The 19,873-nt window shown below is 38.5% G+C and overlaps 5 protein-coding genes across 7 annotated transcripts; 2 read left to right on the top strand and 3 right to left on the bottom strand.

Annotated features, from left to right (window-relative positions):
• Window positions 1-11: 11 nt before the first annotated feature.
• On the bottom strand, window positions 12-7,695 carry LOC112466645 (protein flightless-1). Its single transcript, XM_025034853.1, has 22 exons — window positions 7,104-7,695; window positions 6,706-6,816; window positions 6,308-6,546; window positions 6,065-6,226; window positions 5,760-5,980; window positions 5,473-5,689; window positions 5,137-5,378; window positions 4,964-5,052; window positions 4,821-4,891; window positions 4,482-4,728; window positions 4,186-4,371; window positions 3,778-4,092; window positions 3,479-3,651; window positions 3,278-3,404; window positions 3,026-3,148; window positions 2,730-2,933; window positions 2,530-2,651; window positions 2,211-2,462; window positions 2,011-2,140; window positions 1,630-1,812; window positions 1,412-1,525; window positions 12-1,284 (listed from the first exon to the last, which is right to left on the bottom strand). Exons 1-22 carry the CDS (start codon window positions 7,164-7,166, stop codon window positions 1,150-1,152), a joined length of 3,726 nt encoding a protein of 1,241 aa, XP_024890621.1. The 5' UTR covers window positions 7,167-7,695; the 3' UTR covers window positions 12-1,149.
• A 596-nt stretch (window positions 7,696-8,291) lies between these two features.
• LOC112466619 (mitochondrial import receptor subunit TOM22 homolog) lies at window positions 8,292-10,544 on the top strand. Its single transcript, XM_025034810.1, has 3 exons — window positions 8,292-8,749; window positions 9,376-9,481; window positions 9,577-10,544. Exons 1-3 carry the CDS (start codon window positions 8,636-8,638, stop codon window positions 9,780-9,782), a joined length of 426 nt encoding a protein of 141 aa, XP_024890578.1. The 5' UTR covers window positions 8,292-8,635; the 3' UTR covers window positions 9,783-10,544.
• A 359-nt stretch (window positions 10,545-10,903) lies between these two features.
• Window positions 10,904-12,161, top strand: LOC112466618 (39S ribosomal protein L17, mitochondrial). Its single transcript, XM_025034809.1, has 3 exons — window positions 10,904-11,163; window positions 11,644-11,854; window positions 11,927-12,161. Exons 1-3 carry the CDS (start codon window positions 10,969-10,971, stop codon window positions 12,058-12,060), a joined length of 540 nt encoding a protein of 179 aa, XP_024890577.1. The 5' UTR covers window positions 10,904-10,968; the 3' UTR covers window positions 12,061-12,161.
• On the bottom strand, window positions 12,090-14,557 carry LOC112466617 (2-oxoisovalerate dehydrogenase subunit alpha, mitochondrial). The gene is made up of 8 exons (XM_025034808.1): window positions 14,374-14,557; window positions 14,067-14,228; window positions 13,512-13,707; window positions 13,277-13,438; window positions 13,018-13,162; window positions 12,741-12,944; window positions 12,364-12,627; window positions 12,090-12,275 (listed from the first exon to the last, which is right to left on the bottom strand). The coding sequence occupies exons 1-8, from the start codon at window positions 14,428-14,430 to the stop codon at window positions 12,194-12,196; spliced, it is 1,272 nt and encodes a 423-aa protein (XP_024890576.1). The 5' UTR covers window positions 14,431-14,557; the 3' UTR covers window positions 12,090-12,193.
• Window positions 14,558-15,160: 603 nt separating this feature from the next.
• LOC112466616 (D-aminoacyl-tRNA deacylase 1) lies at window positions 15,161-19,858 on the bottom strand. 3 transcript variants are annotated; one of them, XM_025034805.1, is made up of 11 exons: window positions 19,741-19,852; window positions 19,371-19,658; window positions 17,873-17,994; window positions 17,676-17,791; window positions 17,443-17,607; window positions 17,231-17,376; window positions 16,863-17,097; window positions 16,467-16,779; window positions 16,069-16,379; window positions 15,477-15,940; window positions 15,161-15,394 (listed from the first exon to the last, which is right to left on the bottom strand). In XM_025034805.1, the coding sequence occupies exons 3-11, from the start codon at window positions 17,940-17,942 to the stop codon at window positions 15,229-15,231; spliced, it is 1,986 nt and encodes a 661-aa protein (XP_024890573.1). In that variant the 5' UTR covers window positions 17,943-17,994; window positions 19,371-19,658; window positions 19,741-19,852; the 3' UTR covers window positions 15,161-15,228. The 3 variants fall into 3 exon arrangements, with proteins under 3 accessions (XP_024890573.1, XP_024890574.1, XP_024890575.1); XM_025034806.1 differs by lacking the exons at window positions 19,371-19,658; window positions 19,741-19,852 and adding an exon at window positions 18,737-18,824; XM_025034807.1 differs by lacking the exons at window positions 15,161-15,394; window positions 15,477-15,940; window positions 16,069-16,379; ... (4 more) ...; window positions 17,676-17,791; window positions 17,873-17,994 and adding exons at window positions 18,425-18,618; window positions 18,737-18,972; window positions 19,056-19,146 and having other exon boundaries at window positions 19,741-19,858.
• Between the last annotated feature and the right edge of the window lie 15 nt (window positions 19,859-19,873).

The following is a 19,873-nucleotide window of genomic DNA, read 5'->3' as shown; positions in this document are numbered from 1 at the left end:
TTATACAATTGTTGAAAGTTAAATAGAACTTTTACAAAATCTATGTATTTATAAATCTATGTATATATTATATCTATAAATAAATTGCGTTAAATACAGTGTAAGAGTAATACGAAAATGCTCGTTATGGCATCTGTACAATCGGGCGATGTTAATCAAAAACGTGTACATGTGATTATAATTACACGTATCTCTTTTCAGTCTTCGATTAATATTCACAAATTTCCAAATGCGATTTCCGGTAATCTGCTCAAAATTTACAGTTTCGATAACATTTGCTGGAAACACACAGCAAATATAGAAAACTTGTAGAAAGATCCTATTTTAACCTTTTTAAAACTATATAAACAGCTGATCTTCTTAAAAGAAGAATCGATATTTCTCTATAAAAAGAAAAAAAAAGCCTTTTTTTCGACGTTATAATTCGACGATAAATATTTGTATCACAATTCATCGAACGATTTTTAAAAAATGTCTATCACATTGTCTGAAACGTGAACTTGGGTGAAATAAAAAACGGATACATAGTCTAGTCTGTACGAAAGTTCATAAATACGGAAATATATGTGAATAAATAAATAAATAAGTCTCACGGACAGTATGGATTATAACGATTAAGGTAGACGAATCTCTTTCATAGTGTAAAACAGCAGAGAATCGCATCACAGAGAGAAAATCTTGTTGGACCTGAAGATGAAAATACGAGAGAAAAAAAACTCTTTGTACTTGCATCTGTTTGAGTTGAAAAATGAGACTGAGTCGAAAGAGTGCCCGTGCTAATAAATAGAAATCTGAATTATATTACGTATACCAAACGGACTGACGCGTAGTAAGCGGTCGGTGAAAAATTATTTATCCAATAAGTTGAAAGCAAAGAAGCAAACGCGAAAATGTAAACTTTATTAGTTAGATTCGTTGTTTAGTGAAAAATTATTGCGTTTCTTGATCTAAATCGATCGTTCGCATCGAGAATATACGGATTATTGTGATGGATTGACTTCCGTTTGATCGGCATACGAAACGCGAGTAAAAAAGCGCGAAGATCGCGACGCATTATAGTTCTACATAAAATGTTGCGCTTGTGTCATACCCTGCCTGCGTATAAAACTAACTCCGAACACGTTAAGCGTAGTGAGCACTGACTCGATTTTACTGCGGCGGCCTCTTGTGTAAACCCCAGCCGTGAAAGCATTTCATGAATCTTCTGGATTCCTTACCTTTGGCAGTTAAAAATAACTTTCGAGGTTTCTCGGGTTGCTTCACGCGCAAGTGTTGAATGTATACCTGAAAGAAGAAGTAAATGTTTATTTGCTAACGCTCTGCATTGTTCCAATCACTCGAAATCAATTTTACTTTGTCGTGAATATATTTGCAATATTTTCACAAAAATTAACGATCTCATATAACTGACCTGAGCCGACTTGTAGGCCAGTTTGATTTCAACTTCTGAACAGCGAGTACCCAGCCAGAGAAATACTTGTTCTCCGTTATCGAGGATCATTATATCATCGTCTGCCAAGTCATCCTGCAAAAAATAGCATATTATTCATTTATTGTAAAAAAAAACCTGAAGATATTCCGGTCACATACCAGAAGCCTGTTATTAATGTCGGAATATTAAAAATTTACTTGGCAAAAATCGGTGCATTTCTCGCTGATTGTAAAGTACCCTTTCTCATTGGAACATCTAAATAGTCTTGTGTAATTCATATACTCCGCATCAGTGTCGTACGGTTTCTTCCCTCCAAGTGCCACCCAGAAGAAGTTGTCTGGTTCTTCGCCTTCGTTCAATACTTGCAGACTTATCCATGGCTGTATTCAATTATTTATATTTATTACCAACAATGAAAGACAAAACTTTTTTTTCATCTACAAGATATTCTACTTCTTGGAAATAAAAAAAAGAAAACATTTCAATATTCAACAGACGTTTATATTTGTGATTTATATCAAATTGAACAAAATCGAACTTAAACTCTGAGATTTGAGCACGAAAGATTTCTAACTCACGTTGTTGAACATTTCCTCTGCTACTTCTGCGATTAGACGAGCGTCTTCGGGATCAGCCTTCGATCCAATCCACGCGTACACGATACCGGTTCCTTCATCGGAATTGTTGAATGGCACATTTAAAAGGTAACTATAAATGAAAAGAGATGTGTATTATAGACGATATATAATCCGTACGTATTTAACGTAATGTGTCTCACCAGAAAGCAGAATTCAATAACGTCGAATCCGCCGGTATTTGAATGAGTCGAGTACATAAAGCACTGCCATTACTTCGCAGGTGATAAAACTCCACTTTGTTACTACCTGGAGCCTTCGGCTGCTTACGTTTGCCTTGGTGAATGATGAATTTTCGTTTGAAGTAACTCATAAACTTTAAATTTTCTTGTTGTTGATGCGTCCTCACAACCTCCAGGTTTTCGCCGAATAATGATTTAAATTTCTTTTGTAGACTGAAACAGAAAAGATATGATTCACCTGATATTGATCGTCGCAGATAAATATATCTATGATCTCTACCTAAACGTAAACGTCAGCCATCCCATGTTTCCCGCGTCTCTGCCTTGCCAGAAGTACACTGTACACTGATAATCGTCTTCGTACTGCTCCTCGCCGTCTTCGTTCTCCGTTATGTCCAATGGCTGGTTTAACCAAAATCAAAATAGCAATTTACTGTAAGTTTAATAGCTTTGCGTTTTGATAGAACATGTTTTACATACCATCCAATACCGGCATAAGAAAACGTAACAATCCGCACTGTAAAAATGCCCTAACTCCTCCTCCGGCAGGCGTACAAATTTCTTTCCCTCCAACACCAACGCTTCCATTCCCTCCAAATCGTCGTTCCACTCTGTCATGAGTTGATGCGCTTCCGCAGCCGACATCAATGGTTGTCGCGGCATGAATAAAGCAGCCAAATCCGCCTAAAAGTAACAGAAAATGAATAAAAATTTATTTTAAATGGAAATAATAATAGAGCAAAAATGCAGTTATTATAAAATGTATTTAAACGTACTTTTGTTTCTTGTTGCTTAGCCCATTTAGTGAGATCCGCCCCAGTTTTAGCGACTGATTCAGCTGTCCTAGTGAAGTCCACGGCAATTACTTCGTCCCATCCGGTAAATTTAGATTTGAAGATCTATACAATACATGAAGCAAATTTAGATTTGAAGATCTATACAATACATGAAGCAAATATTTTTTAATGGGAAGGACTTGTAAAAACTGACTGAAAGGATTTTATAAATTGAGTTAAAGTTATTTATACCTGTGATTCAGTACCCTCTTGCAATCTCGTTACCATCGCATATTCTGGCCTCTCTATCATGTTGAATAATTCTTGAGATAGCTTTACAGCAGCGGCGCGTACTAATCTCGTTGATTTTTTACCAAACCTATAATCGTATGCATAATTAACTTAGTCAATGTATAGATTTAAAAGTGACTTAAGCACACTCTTTACACTCACCAAACGTATAGATCTAAATAGCAGTCTAATATATACACATTGCGATTGTTTAGCAAGGTATTCGTTAATTTTCCATGAGGAACCTCGATCTGCGGTAATTCCAGGTAGCCCATTCCGAGTTGAACTTGATACAATCTGGGTACGAGAGGTACAAAATTTGGATCCACGTGCTCCTATCGTAAAAACAAGCGAGATGATTACAATAACATAAGATTATTAAAGAAATTATTAATTAAAGAAATAACTATTACATTTACATTGAAAGTAAAATGAATGAAATAAAATAAAAAAAAGCTTACAATGATTTGCAGATTTTTCTGTTCGTGTTCCTCCACCCCTAAGTGTAACAGGAAATCTTCGGACTCGGCACCCATGACTTCCGTTAGAATCTCAGCTTTATTTTTCCGTTCGTTCTTATTAATTTTTTCCGCCATCAGCCGCGCTTTTGACTTCAACGTACTCTTCGCTTTCTTTCCATACCACATGAATATCTTATTCCCCGTGTCGAGAACAAATACGTAACCGAGATCCAGAGACTCGACACAGACTGGAACTGGTTCCAAATGTATAGAAGCTCCCGCCGCGTGCACTCTATACAGACGAGTAATCGCTGGCTGAAAAAAGGAAAAATCGTGATCTCAGTGTGGCTTAAAAATTTTCCCCTTCGAAAATTTAATTACAATAATAAAAAAGAATTAAGCACTCACTGTATCTTCCACTGTGTAAAAACCGGACGATGTGCGACCGCCCTCGATGTAGGTGATACCCGAATCGAACAGCATCAGAAATTCATCCGATTCGTCCCCCTGCTCCTCCCTGATTGTCCGACATTGTGCGCCTAAATAATTCCTCAGATTTACGGCGTGAATCGCCGCACACGCTCTTTTATCTAACTGCGAGAACAAATTGTGATTAAATTAGTAGTACGCGGTTCACATGTGCGATAATCTGTGAAATAATCATACAGCGTTCATACTGTCTCAGTTCACAAAAGTATACGTACTGTCGCTTTTTCTCCGATCCAGAAATAGATCGCCCACGACAATGATCCACCTTCATCTATCCCGGTTTTCAGGATAATGTAACAATCGCCCTCGTAAAATTTGCCGTGCGCCACCTCCTCGATCTCGTTCGGCAGAAAGTTCTCTATCTCCCAGACCGACAAACCCGGTATTTGACCAGCGTCTTCGTCAAAGAACTCGGAATAATCCAGCGGCGGCTTCTCTAAAGCTTCATCCCATCGCTTAGGTCTACAAAATTAATTGTTAATTAATTATATGAGAAAAATCCATGCTGGAAAACAAATGTGATATAATTAGAAACCTCGTAAGATCCTACTCACTTCAAGGATTCTGCTTTCGATTCCTCGCATTCCTTATCCTTGTTCTTCTCCTTCGCTATGTCCTTCATGCCCTGAAAGCAATCATAATTATAAGTTTCTCTGCGTACAAACACCGTAATGTGACTAGTGAAATAATGACGAACCTTGAGAATTTTGGCCTGATCTTGATCAGCCTCCTCTTGATCCCTCCTTCTTCTCAACCTCATTTTACGCGCGATTGGATCTTTACTGTCTACATCAATCAAAAATATGCTTTTATACAAAGTATCAGATCTTTACATTTTATTTTATTGCATCTGATGGTCATAATACGTACTAGCAGCTTGAACTGGAGCTGGTACATTAGCACCGGCAAGACGCAACTGATGTTGCAACGAGAAGTCGATATTGTAAAATTCGATGCCCGATCCCCTTTGTACTTCTGTTGGTTTTGGTGGCATCACTAAATTTGGATTGTCCCGCAAATCCAGCTGTTCTAAATCGGTGAGAAGATGGATAGCGTCCGGCACGGTAATTAATCGATTTGACGTTAATATTAATTGCTTCAATGCGCCACATCTAAAAAAAACATATTTCTTTTTGTAATATTATCTTGAAAAAAAAAATTATTCTCCTTAAAATAAGATAATTGAAAAAAATAACAGCTCCTCACCTGCATAATCCTTCTGGTATCATTTCTAAATGATTATTAGCAGCAGAGAAAACCTGCAAAGACGATAATTTTCCTATTCCAGAAGGTATGCCCTCAAAATCTAATTCGTTATCGTTCAAATACAATCTTCTTAATGTGGAAATCTTGCACACAGCGGCTGGTATTGCACTTAATTTGTTTCGCGACACGTTCAGAGTCTCCAACCTCGTCCACAATTCTGGAAAACATGTTTTACTGTTAGTCAGCATAAGACTATGTGAGTAAGATAATTGTAAAGGTGTATTCACCGATCGCTGTTGATAATTCCATTATTTGATTGTCGCTCAGATTTAAACGGCGCAAATTCGCCAAGGAATAAAGCGCGTCAGGCACTCGGGGTAAATTATTCTGCGACAAATCGAGTTCTTGCAAATTAGTTAGCGTTTCTAGACTAGAAGGTATATTATTCAATGTTCGTTGTGTGTCCCGCATTTGTAACGTCGTTAAATTCATTAAGGATGGCAATTGTCTGAAACAATTTGGGAGAAATGAAGAAAACTTTTCTTGGATGAAAAAAAAATATTCTAAAGATCGACATGAAAATGTTTCCTACCTTAATTGGAAATGACCTAAAGGATTATGATTCAGATTTAAAGTCTGTAGATTAGCCAAACGTCGAGTCTGCGGTGGCACTGTTTCTAGCTTGTTATGACTAAGATCCAAGAACAATAAGTCAGTCAAGTGGATGAACAACGTATTTGGTATGGTTTCGATACTGAAAGAATAAAAATAAAAGTTACAGCTCTGTCCATGATCTTTCCACGGTCATAACGTACATTTGGTTGCCGATACGTACTGATTATGGCTTAAATTAAGATTGAGCAAGGAACGTGCTCTTTCTAGGCCTTCAGGTACCTCCTTTAAATTGTTGTGACTTAAATCTAAGGTTGTCAGTTCCTCTAAATGAAACAGCTCTGCTGGGATACCACTGGATTTGATATTATTATGCCTTATGTTCAGTGTCCTGAGACAGTTCAATTCTGTCAATTCTCCGTACAAACGTTCCAGCCTGTTTTTGACAAGTGACAGATGTTCCTGATGGATAATTAAATGCATTAATAATGTGATTCTGGCCATTTAACTAACACGACAAAAATCTTTTTCCATAAAAGTTCGTGCAAAAACAATATTACACAAAATATTTCTTATATGTAGATAAATGTCATCACACAATTTTTTCAAGTATTACTTTACCAATTTCAACAATTTGCCCATCTCCTCGGGGATCTCCGTCAAATTTGTTTTGTCTAATTTCAGCCATTGTATTCCAGTCATGAGACGCACGGATTCAGGAAATTTGCCATCCTAGAAACAACGAGAGGCAGTCTTTACTATAGCTACCTAGCCGCTCACACGATCAATCCTAAACCTTGTCACAAGAGTTGACGAATCAAAAGTGGCATGTCATTCAGCTAATCTTCTTTTATATTGGAGTAAAGGTGCGTTAAGCTTAATAGAGCTATCGAATGTTAACAAAGTTACAAAATAAATGTGCGAAAGATCGTAAACGAGAGTCAGGAACCAAGCTGCATTTGGGAGTTCTCTCGCGAGGTTAGGTTAACCTCTCCGTGGAAATCCCCAGCGATACTTACGCCGAAGTCGTTGCTGCTGAAGTCGACGCCTCGCACGAACGGCAGCACCCCGGTGTTCGCCATCCTGCCCACCGGGCGATTGATACACGACTAGGACGCGCGTCGTCCGAAATACGAGAAACAACACGTCCGAAGGTGCGGGTATACCGCTAAGTGTCGGTGTTGCAGCGGACGCGGCGCGCCGCGTCCATTCGTCGCCGATCGTCGAGCGGTGCAAGGACAACGCGTCTTCGCCGCGCGATCCTTATCGCGTCATGCGACGCCCGTTCCCCGATAGCGCGCTCGACCGGGACTCGGTCGACTCGAATTTCGGCCGTCGGCAGTGGGTTCGGTTTCAGTGAGATTTGGTGGGCCTCAACTGTCGCAGCGCCTCGCTCGTGCGTGGCCGGGAGCCGGCTCGACGAGCATCACGACTGGGACGATGAGGACGGCGACGGGCGACGACGGCCGGATATATGCCGGACCAGGGATGGACATTAACGGACTCGCGACTCGGAGCGCACGGCGTTTTGCTCCATTTTACTCCGCTGAGAGCGCGATCGTGCCCGCCATGTGCGAATCACGACAGCCAGCTTCACCAGCTTGAGGCTGGTCCCGAATTAATGTGTAATTAAAAAATGAATGATAATAATATAAGTTAAAATATATGGAATGTATGCGTAACATTAAATGTAACTTGTGCTCTTTTTTAATTAATATACTTCTATTAATAAACAGAATTGCGCACGCATAGAATTTCTCCTGCTACAAATCTCCCTACTTCTTTCATGATTGAATATATCAACTTCCACGACTGACTAAAGAAGAGAAAGAAGCTGATTACTGTTTGTGATATCTTTTGATACTAAATCACCATTTAATGTCAATTTTCGAAGAATTTCAGGAATGTTGCGAATATTATTGTTAGCTTTGTGTCCCAGGAGACCAGGTCATAAAAATCTCCGTGCCACGATAATATCGGCTCGCGATTATTACCGTTTTTTTTATCCAACAAAAAGATCGAAAAATAGAAAAGGAAGCCTCGCAGGTCGCGAGCGCATTACGCAACTCGACGGTCGAGCTTCGATATGCGCGAGGTTCACGCACGTGAGAGCGAGGCCCACGCGATTGGGCGCGATCGCGATCATCGAGCGTCGTCGAGATCGTCCTCGTGGGAATGGCAGCGTGGGCAGTGGTGCGGGGAACCTCGTCTCGAATCGCAGGTACGGAATCCGCTCGCTCGTTTCGTCCCGCTCGGCTTCATTGGGCTTCATATCTCGCGCCGCGCGCGTACATGCAAAACTTGAGCCACGTTGTACCGGCACGTTATCGGCCGAAGCGTGCTCACTCGCTCATTGCTCGGTGCTCCTTCGCTCTCTCCGTCACCGTAAGCCGAAAGAGAGGGAGAGAGAGAGAGAGAGAACGTGCGAATGCACCGCTGTGCCGTGAACGTGCTGCTCGACGTGAGCAAGAACCAAGAACCTCTCTCGGCCGCGTTATTCTTTAAGACATAACTCGCAAAGCGGAGCGCGTTCACGCTCACCCTCGTGTATATGGCTTCAGTTGAGGAGCTGGATCATCAGGTCGACAGCGGCATGGGCAGCAGCGACGCGCGCTCTCCCGAGGTGAAGTCGCTCCTCCCCGACGACGAGGACGATGACGAGGAGGTACGGTCGAGAGCGCCCTTTATACATGAGGGAAGAAAGATGATAGTGATAAGTAAGATAGTGTCGTGGGCCTCGAGCTCCTGGCGTAGCTTGTGTGCGCAGAATGTTCGGAGTGATTCAGGAGTAAATGACGATCTTCAGGATTCCTACGTGGTCCTGCTGAATCTTGTGGTACCAAAAGATCACTGGTGAATCGTTATTTGATGATAAGAGAAAAGCCGGCTTTCTGATACCTCACCTGGTGCTAATATTTATAATTGTATATATATGACCTATGCGCCATGTGCTCTTTTCAGTTAAGATTAAAGTAAACGAGATATTTATAGTGCCTTGTAAGCGCGATGCTTTTGTTGCCTTTCTTAACTGAGATTAAAGTTAACGACTGGGCCAGTTTCACAAGTGTTGGTTAACTTTTAATCTTAGATTAACTCACTCTTCATCTTTTTCTAAGGGGGACGTTAGAAGGAGATGAAGAGTGAGTTAATCTAAGATTAAAAGTTAACCGACACTTGTGAAACTGGGCTAGGAGTATAGCATTTTTGTTGCTTTTCATTAATAACAATGAAGAATTGGTATTTGTTGTACTATTCGGGATTTAATCGGTTTAAATTTTCTTTTCGACTTAGGATGAAAGCTTAACAGAGAGGTTACTAGGGCTTACTGAAATGTTTCCTGAGCCGGTACGCAACTTTGGATACAACTTTGGAACCTGCCTATGCACATGTATCCAAGGTAATGTTACTCCCTTAAGTCTCAAGATACGCAATAAAGTTAGTAATTTGTAACGCAAGGATAAATTACACATTTATATGAATATATCTTCGCAGGTCTCTATGCATATTCGTGTTCAGCAACATGGTTGGTCTTCAGTTCGTCCACAATTCTCTTTGCGCCGATTATCTTTGAGATGGAGCGCGCGCAGATGGAAGACCTGCAGCGTACTCAACAGAAGCAAGTCCTCTTAGGCCCTAACACAGCTCTGTCCGGCGTCAACACCTCGGGTCTTCCAATGGCACCCCCCGTTCAGCGATAGGCCATTACAAATTTACACGTGCACGCGTACAAGGACACATACAGAAATGCCCAGTTAACAAACAAATAAAAAAAACAGAAAAAGTCACTCGAATTTCCCGTTCAATTATTTGCCAACGTAACTTCGTACCTCACGAGTCGTCATGCAAATCGCGAACGGACGATTTTTATCGAGCGTATATGTAATTATCCGTTTAATTGGAGTAACATCCCGTAGAGTTGCGCGATGTGAAATTCGGAGTAAATATAAATTTGGATTGTTCAATGGAAAAATATAGAATTGCAGCATTTGTCGGTCTAGTCCACCCTCCTCTGCCTCTACACTTACGCATACATACACACACACACACACGCACGTCGTCGTTCCTTCTGGTAATTTTTACTGAAAACCAACACATACTGTGGTATCGCGTGGCATTTTATTAGCGAACGCGTTGCAGAAGTGTGATAGCGCTTCGTTCGACGGAAAGAAAACTTACTTCCGTTGTTCTGTTCGCTTCGTGAATAAATGATTGAGAGAAAAAATTAAACATGCAATTATTTGTATTAGTTACTATGACATTCGTTTGTCGAAAACGCGGTGCTTGTCTCGTGCCGTCGTGCGTTATTATCTTTAATATATCTCATCTGTTATATTGTAATTACGAAAGAACAAATAAAAGACATAGTGGAGTAGTGTCTTTAATCCCGTCGTGTCGTGCCCGACCTTTCGTGTAAAATTTCTGTAAAGTTAACAAATAAAAGACACAACGACAGCCTTATATATTATCGGCCTCTTCACAAGTTCGATTATATAACTTGCGTTACTTGGGAAAAAATAAATGCGATTTTCCAATAGAAATACTGAGACGATATTCAATCTAGCTCCTTAAAAAATTGTATCGAACAACATTGTGGTCTTTTACATATAAAAAAATAATTTTTAATGAAATTAGAAGTTGCTATGTTATATAGAATGTACCAATAATAATTAATCTAATGAATATTAGGCAATCTCAAAATAATGACTTCTAAGATTTTTAATAGCAAGATTATTTATTGTTATTTAAGAATATTTTGCGATTGTTGTAACAATTCCACGTGCGAATGCAGATTGAAGAATGAAAGGTGCGCATGATCCCGCAAACGTCGGCCATGAGGCCTATGAAGCGAATTTCTGCCGGAGTCCGGAGTAAACATTGGCGAAGATGAATCAAGCGAACATCGAGCATCTAGTGTCCAAATTGAGATACAATGTCAAACCACGTCGGAGGTTCTCAAATCCCGACGGTCCGGAGGGACGCCTTCGCAAATTCCAGAAAACCTTGACGGCGTTGATCAGATACGAGCGACTCGAGTTGAATTATAGAAGGGCCGACGAGACCAGAGGTTATGTTGACCAGGTATGTGCATTGCTCGTTTTTTCGCATTATTATTCAGATTCGCAATTGTATTATTCAGGAGGCTTGTTACGAGGTAGAAAATACGTTCTTGGAGCGGCGAGTGTTCAAAGATGATTTCAACAGCGATTGTTGTCTTATTAATAATTTTGACTTAACTGATCCTCAATATTATTTTGCTCTGAATATTTCTTTATATATTGTAGTCTTATTAATAATTTGAACTTGCCATTGTAATCTATATTCGACGCTATTTTGCACTTAATTTTGCTTTGTATATTGTCTTAATTAACTTTAACCAGTCATCATTATTTGTATATGTTATTGTCGATATTATTTTTTCTCTGAAGCTCATTTTATATGTCGTTGTCTTATTAATAATTCTAACTAGCTGCCATGATCCACGCTCTATATTATTTCTACGCCTAATCTTATTTGTACATCGGGTATTGAAAATCTTGTAACAGCAGATTTATTTTGCAGCTGATATCCGAGGCGATACGTCATGGACCTGCTCACAAGGAGACGATGGACATGGCTAACTTCTGGATAATCGAGAAGGAACTGGTGCACAAGCTGTTCAAAGTTCTTGTGCCGAGGTATCAAAATTATACCACCTCGTTCACAAAAATTCACAAAGCGCCACATATATATCCAGAACAGTACTACGAGAGGGCAATTCTAGAACTCAGAGGTAGGTTTTACCCTAAAGATTCTTAAGCCAAGCAAAAACTTCATTTATTTAGCAATTTTATCATCTTTTCAGGCAACATATACCCAAGCGTAGAACAGTACAATCCACACGAACGAAATTTACTTCATAATCTATTACTCGATGCGGCAAAGAAGGAATATAGGATGGAAAAGTATAAAGAAGTCGCGGACAATATAAAACAATAGAAACGAAAGGCAAGGAGAGTCTGTTAAGGAGTGTTCTTATACAGTGTTCTGTTAATTATTTAGGACTTTATATTATTAAAATAAAAGAGTATAAAAATTCACAACATTTAAACAAAAGATAAATTCCTCCCCCTTACTTTGTATGCGTGAAAGAGCTTAATGGATAATGTTCTTTGAATTCTTCTAAATGCTTCTCCATTAGACTCATTTGCTTCCTGAAATTGTGAAATGTTGAAATTGCTGAGAGTTAAATACTAAGAATTCTAATTATCATATTTGCAATTGTATATTGTATCAGCATACCTGATGTGATCAGGGATTTCCTTGTAGACATCTGTAAATAGATTCTCCCAGTGTGGCTTAGACTTTCGTTCTGCATCCTCAATGGCGCGAAGGATTTCTTTCTTCGTGGAATTTATTAATTCCTGCTCTCTCTTTTCACACCATAATCCAAGCGACTCCAGATACAGACGGAACTTTGCAAGCGGCGGATGGGCGTTCCATTGAGCGATCTCGTCGATCGATCGATAAGCCGTGGAGTCATCCGACGTGCTGTGATGTCCGAGTCTAAAAGATTTTTTTTTTTACAATGCGCAACTTATTAATTATCCCAAAGTTTTTGCTCTGCAGAAAGTATTCCAGCGAAAAAGATAAGATTGTCAAGATATATATCCTCCCACCTGTAGGTCATGGCTTCTATCAAGACGGGTTTCTGTTGTGTTACGCAGAACTTCTTGGCACTTTTTGTGACATTGTACATCGCGATCACGTCGTTGCCGTCCACTCGGATCGTATTAATTCCGTAAGCCGGACCCTTGGCCGCGATACCATCCCCCTTAAACTGTTCCCTCGCTGGCGTGGAGATGGCATATCCGTTGTTTCGACTGATTGGAACAATATCTGATTATTGCGCGTACATTCTATGAAATAAGAACGTGAGGATTATTAAAAAATTACCAGATGAAAATGATGGGGCACGATAGAGTGGCTGCGAAATTGAACGCCGCGTGGGCATCACCCTCGCTCGCCGCACCCTCGCCAAAGTAACAAACCACACAGGCGTTCTTTTTATCCAACTTAAAGGCGTAGGCAGCTCCCACAGCTGCACAAGTAAAGACCTTTGTTTCAGAACACTCGTCCGTTGATCGCGACAATGGAAGTGTTGAATGAAGCAACAATTGTTGGCGCTATTTGACAATCTGGTGACTGTCATTACCTTGCGGAAGTTGAGTTGTTAACGGAGACGATATAGTTGTGAAATTTAACTCTTTGGAACCATAGTGCACCGGCATCTGCCTTCCTTTGCCGTCATCCTCGCAGTTGCCATAACATTGATTCATGAACTTCACTAATGGATACCCGCGGTGCAGCAACACGCCTGTTATCAGTATATTACAATATTTTGGATGTCGTGTAACGACGGACGAATAACGTATAATGCAATTTCATACCAGCCTCGCGGTACTGCGCGTAGATCTTGTCTTCCAACGTTAAAGCGGCGGCGGAGCCGATCTGTACAGCCTCTTCGCCGGTGTTTGTCATGTAAAACGAGATGCGGCCTTGCCTATGCGACTCGTACATAATCTTGTCCATGACGCTTAAGGTCACCATATCGCGATACATTTTCACTAGATACGCGTCGTTTAGCTGTAATGCAAGAATAACGTTCAGTTTCCTGTACCTTATTTCAATATTGTCTAATTTTTACTTTAATTTCATTTATAATTTTATTTGTGGCCAACGCTCACTGAGCTTAAATCAGATATAACTATATTGCCCAAAATTTAATTCTATCTTTATATAGAATTTTCAGAAAGAAATAAGTGTGTGTGTGTGACAAAAGTTGGAGTCATTTAGAAGTAGACATTAAAAAAAATGTTATATATATATATATATATATATATATATATATATATATATGCATATTGTAAAATTAAAAAAATATATATATATTATATATCCTTAAATTGTGATATGTGACTTTTTTAATTCTGTTAATATTAAACCTTTTTATCTTCAGGTAATTTAGCCTTCTGCGAAAACTCCAAAACCCTATATATCGGAATTGGTTCATAACTATCTCCATTGACGAACTGAACACTATCTGTAAAGTTAGTGTTGATTCCCAGGAACTGCGGTTCGCTTGATCCGGTGCTGTATTGTTTTGTCTAAAAAAATATACATATACCAAAGGTAGAAGAAGGTAAAGAAGAGGAGGAGGGAAAGAATTAATAAAAGTTTATCGCGCAACATCTCACAAATGATCAAGAACGAATGAGCGATTTGTTTATAAGGCACACGTATTGCGAATACCTGTAGTAGAGCGCGGTGAAAGCGTGGAACGCTTCGGAATAGGTTTCTCGTAATCATCTCGGGTTCAGACCTCCTCTACGATTACTCGACACGAGCATGTATGTATGTATAGTAGGCGCTGATAATGCTAACATATGTATGTACGTCACGCATATATTCCACGTCAGCGTGAGACATGTATGTATTATTAACATATACATGTATGTATGTATATACATGTATCTATGTATTAACAGTCGGAGGCGGACTCAACTTTAGGTTCTTTTGAAAGGAAGAAAAAAGGAAACACATTCGACTTGAATAAATTGTAGTTTTTGCGCGAAATTTATCATTATTTGCGTTTGATGTTGCGTCCGCGTAGGCGATTGCGTATGAAAACCCCTATGGTCTAATCTCCGGATCAAAAATTATTTAACAATTTTTTTTATGTGCTTGTGTTATTAATTGTTACTCTTTATTCCCAATAAGTCCCCCCGCCTCATTCATAATTACCGCACAGATCACGCTAAGAAGAGAAAGATAGATTTGTAACGGGAGATTTGTTTACAGGAAGACATAAGACTTAGTCCCAGTCTACAATAGGTGTTTTAAGCCCTAAGCCCTAAGAAATTGACCTAATCACAGTCAATTCTGAAAATCGGGGCCCATTTTAACATTGATACACCGATGGTCCGCCCAAAATAATGGCGGAAAATCGGAAACTAATAGATCAAGGATGCCGACAAAGAGTGAACATACTGGTTATACTGTGGATGATTTATAGAAACTAGAAACCTTATTGAGAGAATTCATATCCGTTTGTATATTTATTTTTTCTATGTGAGAAATATAGCCATAATAAAAAAATATCTATTCTTAATGTTTAACTTTACTCAGCTCGTCAGATGTAAAACGCAATACTGTTGAAATGGCATTTAACATGTGCCGTTTGCTCGACGCGTCGTTTGTTGTTAAATAATTTATAAATACATTCTTCAGATATTCCAGATTAGCACCCTCTCTCGATTTACACGCTTCCAGCCTGCGATATAAATCTTTTTATTAGTTCCGTACGAAAATATCTATTTTATTAATTATTTTCATCGATATTGTGTTATGATTACCTAGTGATATGCGCCTTCAACTTTTTAATCTCCTCCTGTTGCTGTTCTTTCATATGGAGCATTTCTCTCTGTTGCTCTCTCATCGTTGCCTCCAATTCCAGAATTTTCTTCCTTGATGATGACACTTGCACCTCCTTCCTGGCTAATTCTTGAGTGTAATGCAGTATCGGAGGACTATCGTTCGTCAACAATCCCGTTACCAGATCTGTGACCGGCTCGATGGTGTTCTCGTATCTTTTCAAATGTGCCTTATTTTCCGTCGTACCAGAAGTCTCTTTATTAGGTAACAATGCGCGAAATGATGCTTTTAGAGTTAATATCTCTTTATCCTTTTCCTCCACGAGAGCCATAGATCTCTCTCTTTGTCGCAGTAATTGTTGTTCTAGTATAGATATTCTATTACGATACTCGTTATCTTTTTGATGCAACGTGTGCTCCAGTTTCGAACGTTCTTCTTGAAATAACTGAGGATAAAGTTTGGCTTTTAGTTTTTTAATTAAAAAGATTAAATACATAAAAACTTTCAACAAAAGTAATACAGATTTGAAAATTTTTGACTACTTTTAAAATTGATTATTAGAAAAATAATTACTTTTTGTTGATGCTCCAATTGTTCCTGTAAAACTCTCTCTTTACTGATCATTTCATTGTTAATCATACGTATCCTTTCCTCCAAGTTGCTGTTATGAACCTTGAGGAGATTTAATTGAGTTTTATCATGATCTTTATCATGCATCAGAGACAGGCTGTGTCTTTGTTGTTGAGTACTACGGAGCACGTTAGATGACATATTATATTTACACATTGCTTGATGTTTGTAATCTTCAAATTCTTGTAAAAGCGCGTCGTATTTCTCCTTGTAATCAGGATGTTCATCCCGCAGATCCAAAATATTCAACAATGCTAAACGTAAAACATATATATTTGAATCATTTATTCAAATTCTTATTCTATTTTTCACGTTTTATCGAACATGTTAATGTCACTTACATTTTACATAGGTCGAGTCCCTCTTTTTATTGTCAAGATCCAGCAAACGAGTATACAGGGACTTTATCTTGGAAATAATTTCCTCCGGGTGGTTACTCGACGTCACAACTTCGCTGTGTTCGGTATCCTGCAAAGCAGCCAATTGGTCCTTTAATTTCTGAATGGCTAATTGGTCCTGTTGCCTCAGTCTGTCGTAGCCTCCAACGATCTCGGAGAGTTCAGCTAATCGAGCCTCCAAGCCAGCCACTCTCGCCTCGTGCATGATGACCGATCCTCTCGCTTGCTGCTCCGCAGCGGCGGCTCTTTTTTGCTCCTACATCAAAACGTATTGCTTAACTTTGTTATATCCGACAACTTTGTCGTATAACGTGCTAATTAATTCTCAGCGAGCTTTACTTCACGAATCGCATTCAAATGTTGCTTTTTCATCACAGCCATCTCGGCTTGTAAGGAAAGAAGATGCGGCGGTGTCTCTTTCGCAGCTTCTTCGGCTTGTTTGAGCTTGGTCTTGGTAATTTCTAGCTCGGCTTCGAGAATCTTGCATTGCGTTTTATTCGCGAGATGCGTCTTCAATTGTCCTTCCAACTGTTCCTTGCTGCGTTGCTCGTCGTATAGTAATTTCTGTAATTCTCTGCAAGAATGTCGTTCACGGATATACAGTTCGTAGTTTTATTACGAAAACATTGTTTATTTTTATATTTGTAGTGCGTAAACATATCACGAGTGATATAATTTTACATAATTAGAAAAAATGGATTCATTACCTCATCTTTTTGACAAAGTCGGCGTGTTCTTTCTCTCTGTCGTGCCGCTCCATGATTAATTTGCACTTTACATGCTCGATTTCGGAATGATTGACATTTTGAGCCTTCTTCAGCCTATCTTTCAGATCTTTAATTACTTTTTCACACTGCAAACATTAACGCTCAATTGAACAATTCTGATAACAGGACAGATGTCAAACTTCTCATCTTACTTCGTCACGTTCGCTTCTCAATTGTTTCTTGTCCATTTGGAAGTTCGCTTCCATTTTTGACTTTTCTGCCGATAGAGTGGCCAATTGGTTCATTAACACACCTAGCTGATTTTTCAGTTGCTCTGTAGTTTCTGTATCCTCATGGTCTGTCTGACTCTCGCGTGTCTAAAGTTACAATAGTCATAAGAATATTGATAACGTAATTAATCGTATGGGGAAAAAAAGTATTATACCTGTCGTTGATTAGTGGATATATCATTTTTAGGAATAGATGATTCGTCTATTTTTGATTTATCTACTCTGCTTGTATCTTCTGTATTCTTTATCTCAGTCCCTGCAATCTCCTTATCTAAAATAAATTCTTTTTATTAAAGTAACATGTTAACTAGTTCTTTTAATAGTACACTTATGTATTGAAATAAATTTGTACCTGGATTTTGTTCTCCTGATTTGCCACTCTCATTTTGTATAATGTTCTTTTTCTCTTCAGAGGTTGCCATTGTTGATTATTAAACGCAGATTATTGAATGTTACAATTTCACTAGTCAGCATCTGAAACAAAATTACAGAACTCGATTTTATATGAGATAATCTAACTCACAATTAGTCGTTTTAATCGTTCAAAGTATCCGTGACAAAATATCATATTTTAAAAAGCAATTTAGACATATGTATGTAAATATTCTAATAAAAACTAAAATATATTTAGAAGTAAATTATTGACAATATATACAATTGATGTCTAGTTTAATATATAAAATTATGCTTATTAATATATTGTTTAATTTTTACTATATCAGTGTATAATATCAGTGTTAAGAATCCAATATCTTACAATTACTTGTACTTTAATAACGGATATTAATATTAATAAATGTAATATATTCTAAATATATATTGTTGTATAATAGACATTTAAATTTTGGAGAAAAAATTGATTCAAAAAATGATGAATAGGTTAAATAAACACGTATACACTATATGTTACATTCAATATAAGTTTATTGAATAATCTGTTGTAACACATAAATAGATGTTTTGCTTAATCGGATACTTTCTTGTTCTCTACATTCCCAGTATTATCATTACAAGTGGACTTAGTTGGGGATTCTATTTCCAGCGTTACTGGCCCGCTGTTCTGTATGCAAACTTCCATCATTGCACCAAACTTACCATCTGCATAAATTTGTCATGAATGAAATTTCAAAATTCTTCGACAACTGATTTGTTATATATCCAAGCAAAATATAAAAGGACGGATTATACACATTTGTATTAGATTAGATTACATTACCTTTGACCAATTCTGGGACATACTCTTTACGAAGCTCGGTAAGAAAATTCATGTAAAAGGGTTCCGATTCTTGTGCGGGCATCGCTCTGTGAAAATCTAACTTATTTCCCTTCAATACATGGTATAATGTGAACTGACTAATGCATAATATTTCATATTTCTTATCCGCTACGCTGGCACCCCATTTTTTACCCTTGGCGTCGTCAAAAATTTTGGTATTCAGTATCTTTCTTACACTACGACAGAGAAATTAACGTTCAGGCTCTACACAATACTGTATACATAACTATAAGTACTTATTATAATATTGTTTCATTACATGTATCTTATATCTGCTGCTCCATCATCTCTCTTTATACCAATTAACACGCACAGTCCATTCCCAATGCTACTAATAACTTCACCATCAACTAAAAAATCATACTTAGGCCTTAACCGTCGTTGCACAATATTCCATGTATATAATTCAAGTTACTTCTTATTAATCATGTAAATTGCAAGTATTTGGCACCGACATTGGTTCCCCAGATACACCATAAATTTCCTCTTATCTCGCGAATTACAAATTTATGCAGATTTATTTGTAAACATACTGACAGAAGGTCCAATTGTAACTGTCAATTTGTAACTTTACCTGAAACCGAAGCCTTCGACACACGCTGTATTACAGCCTTCATATCGACAACCGCTTGATCTCAACGTCCACGAGACTCAGTCCTACGTTACGCGTATGCGCTGATAAATTATCTTCTTTCCACTCAGAGCGCGATAACAGCGGTTAATGGCACAATATGCGCTCTCATCAAGGCAGAGGTTCTCAAAACGTGGTATCGTGGTACACGCACCATATGTAGCATAGAACAGAAGATTTGGTCCATCAGCAGCAGAAAAATCGTTTTGTTTCCCAGCAGAACTGACGGTTCTTTGCAATCAATCACGAATATCAACAACGCAAATAACAATTTCGCACAAAAACTGCAATATATTGAAGCCAAAAATGTTACCTGTTTTATTAAAATCACTTTTTCCCTCTTTTTTTAGACGGATCCAGTTTATAAACTTCTGAGTATCTCCAACTGCCTATTTAGTGATTAGTGGACTTGAGCAGTGTGTGCACCTGTGCGTGCGCACGCACGC

This window comes from Temnothorax curvispinosus, unplaced genomic scaffold (assembly GCF_003070985.1).
Source record: "Temnothorax curvispinosus isolate PA1 unplaced genomic scaffold, ASM307098v1 QBEX01016430.1, whole genome shotgun sequence".
NCBI lineage: Eukaryota > Metazoa > Arthropoda > Insecta > Hymenoptera > Formicidae > Temnothorax > Temnothorax curvispinosus.
The sequence above is the reverse complement of the archived record's forward strand: the minus strand, read 5'-3'. Positions and strand labels throughout refer to the sequence as shown.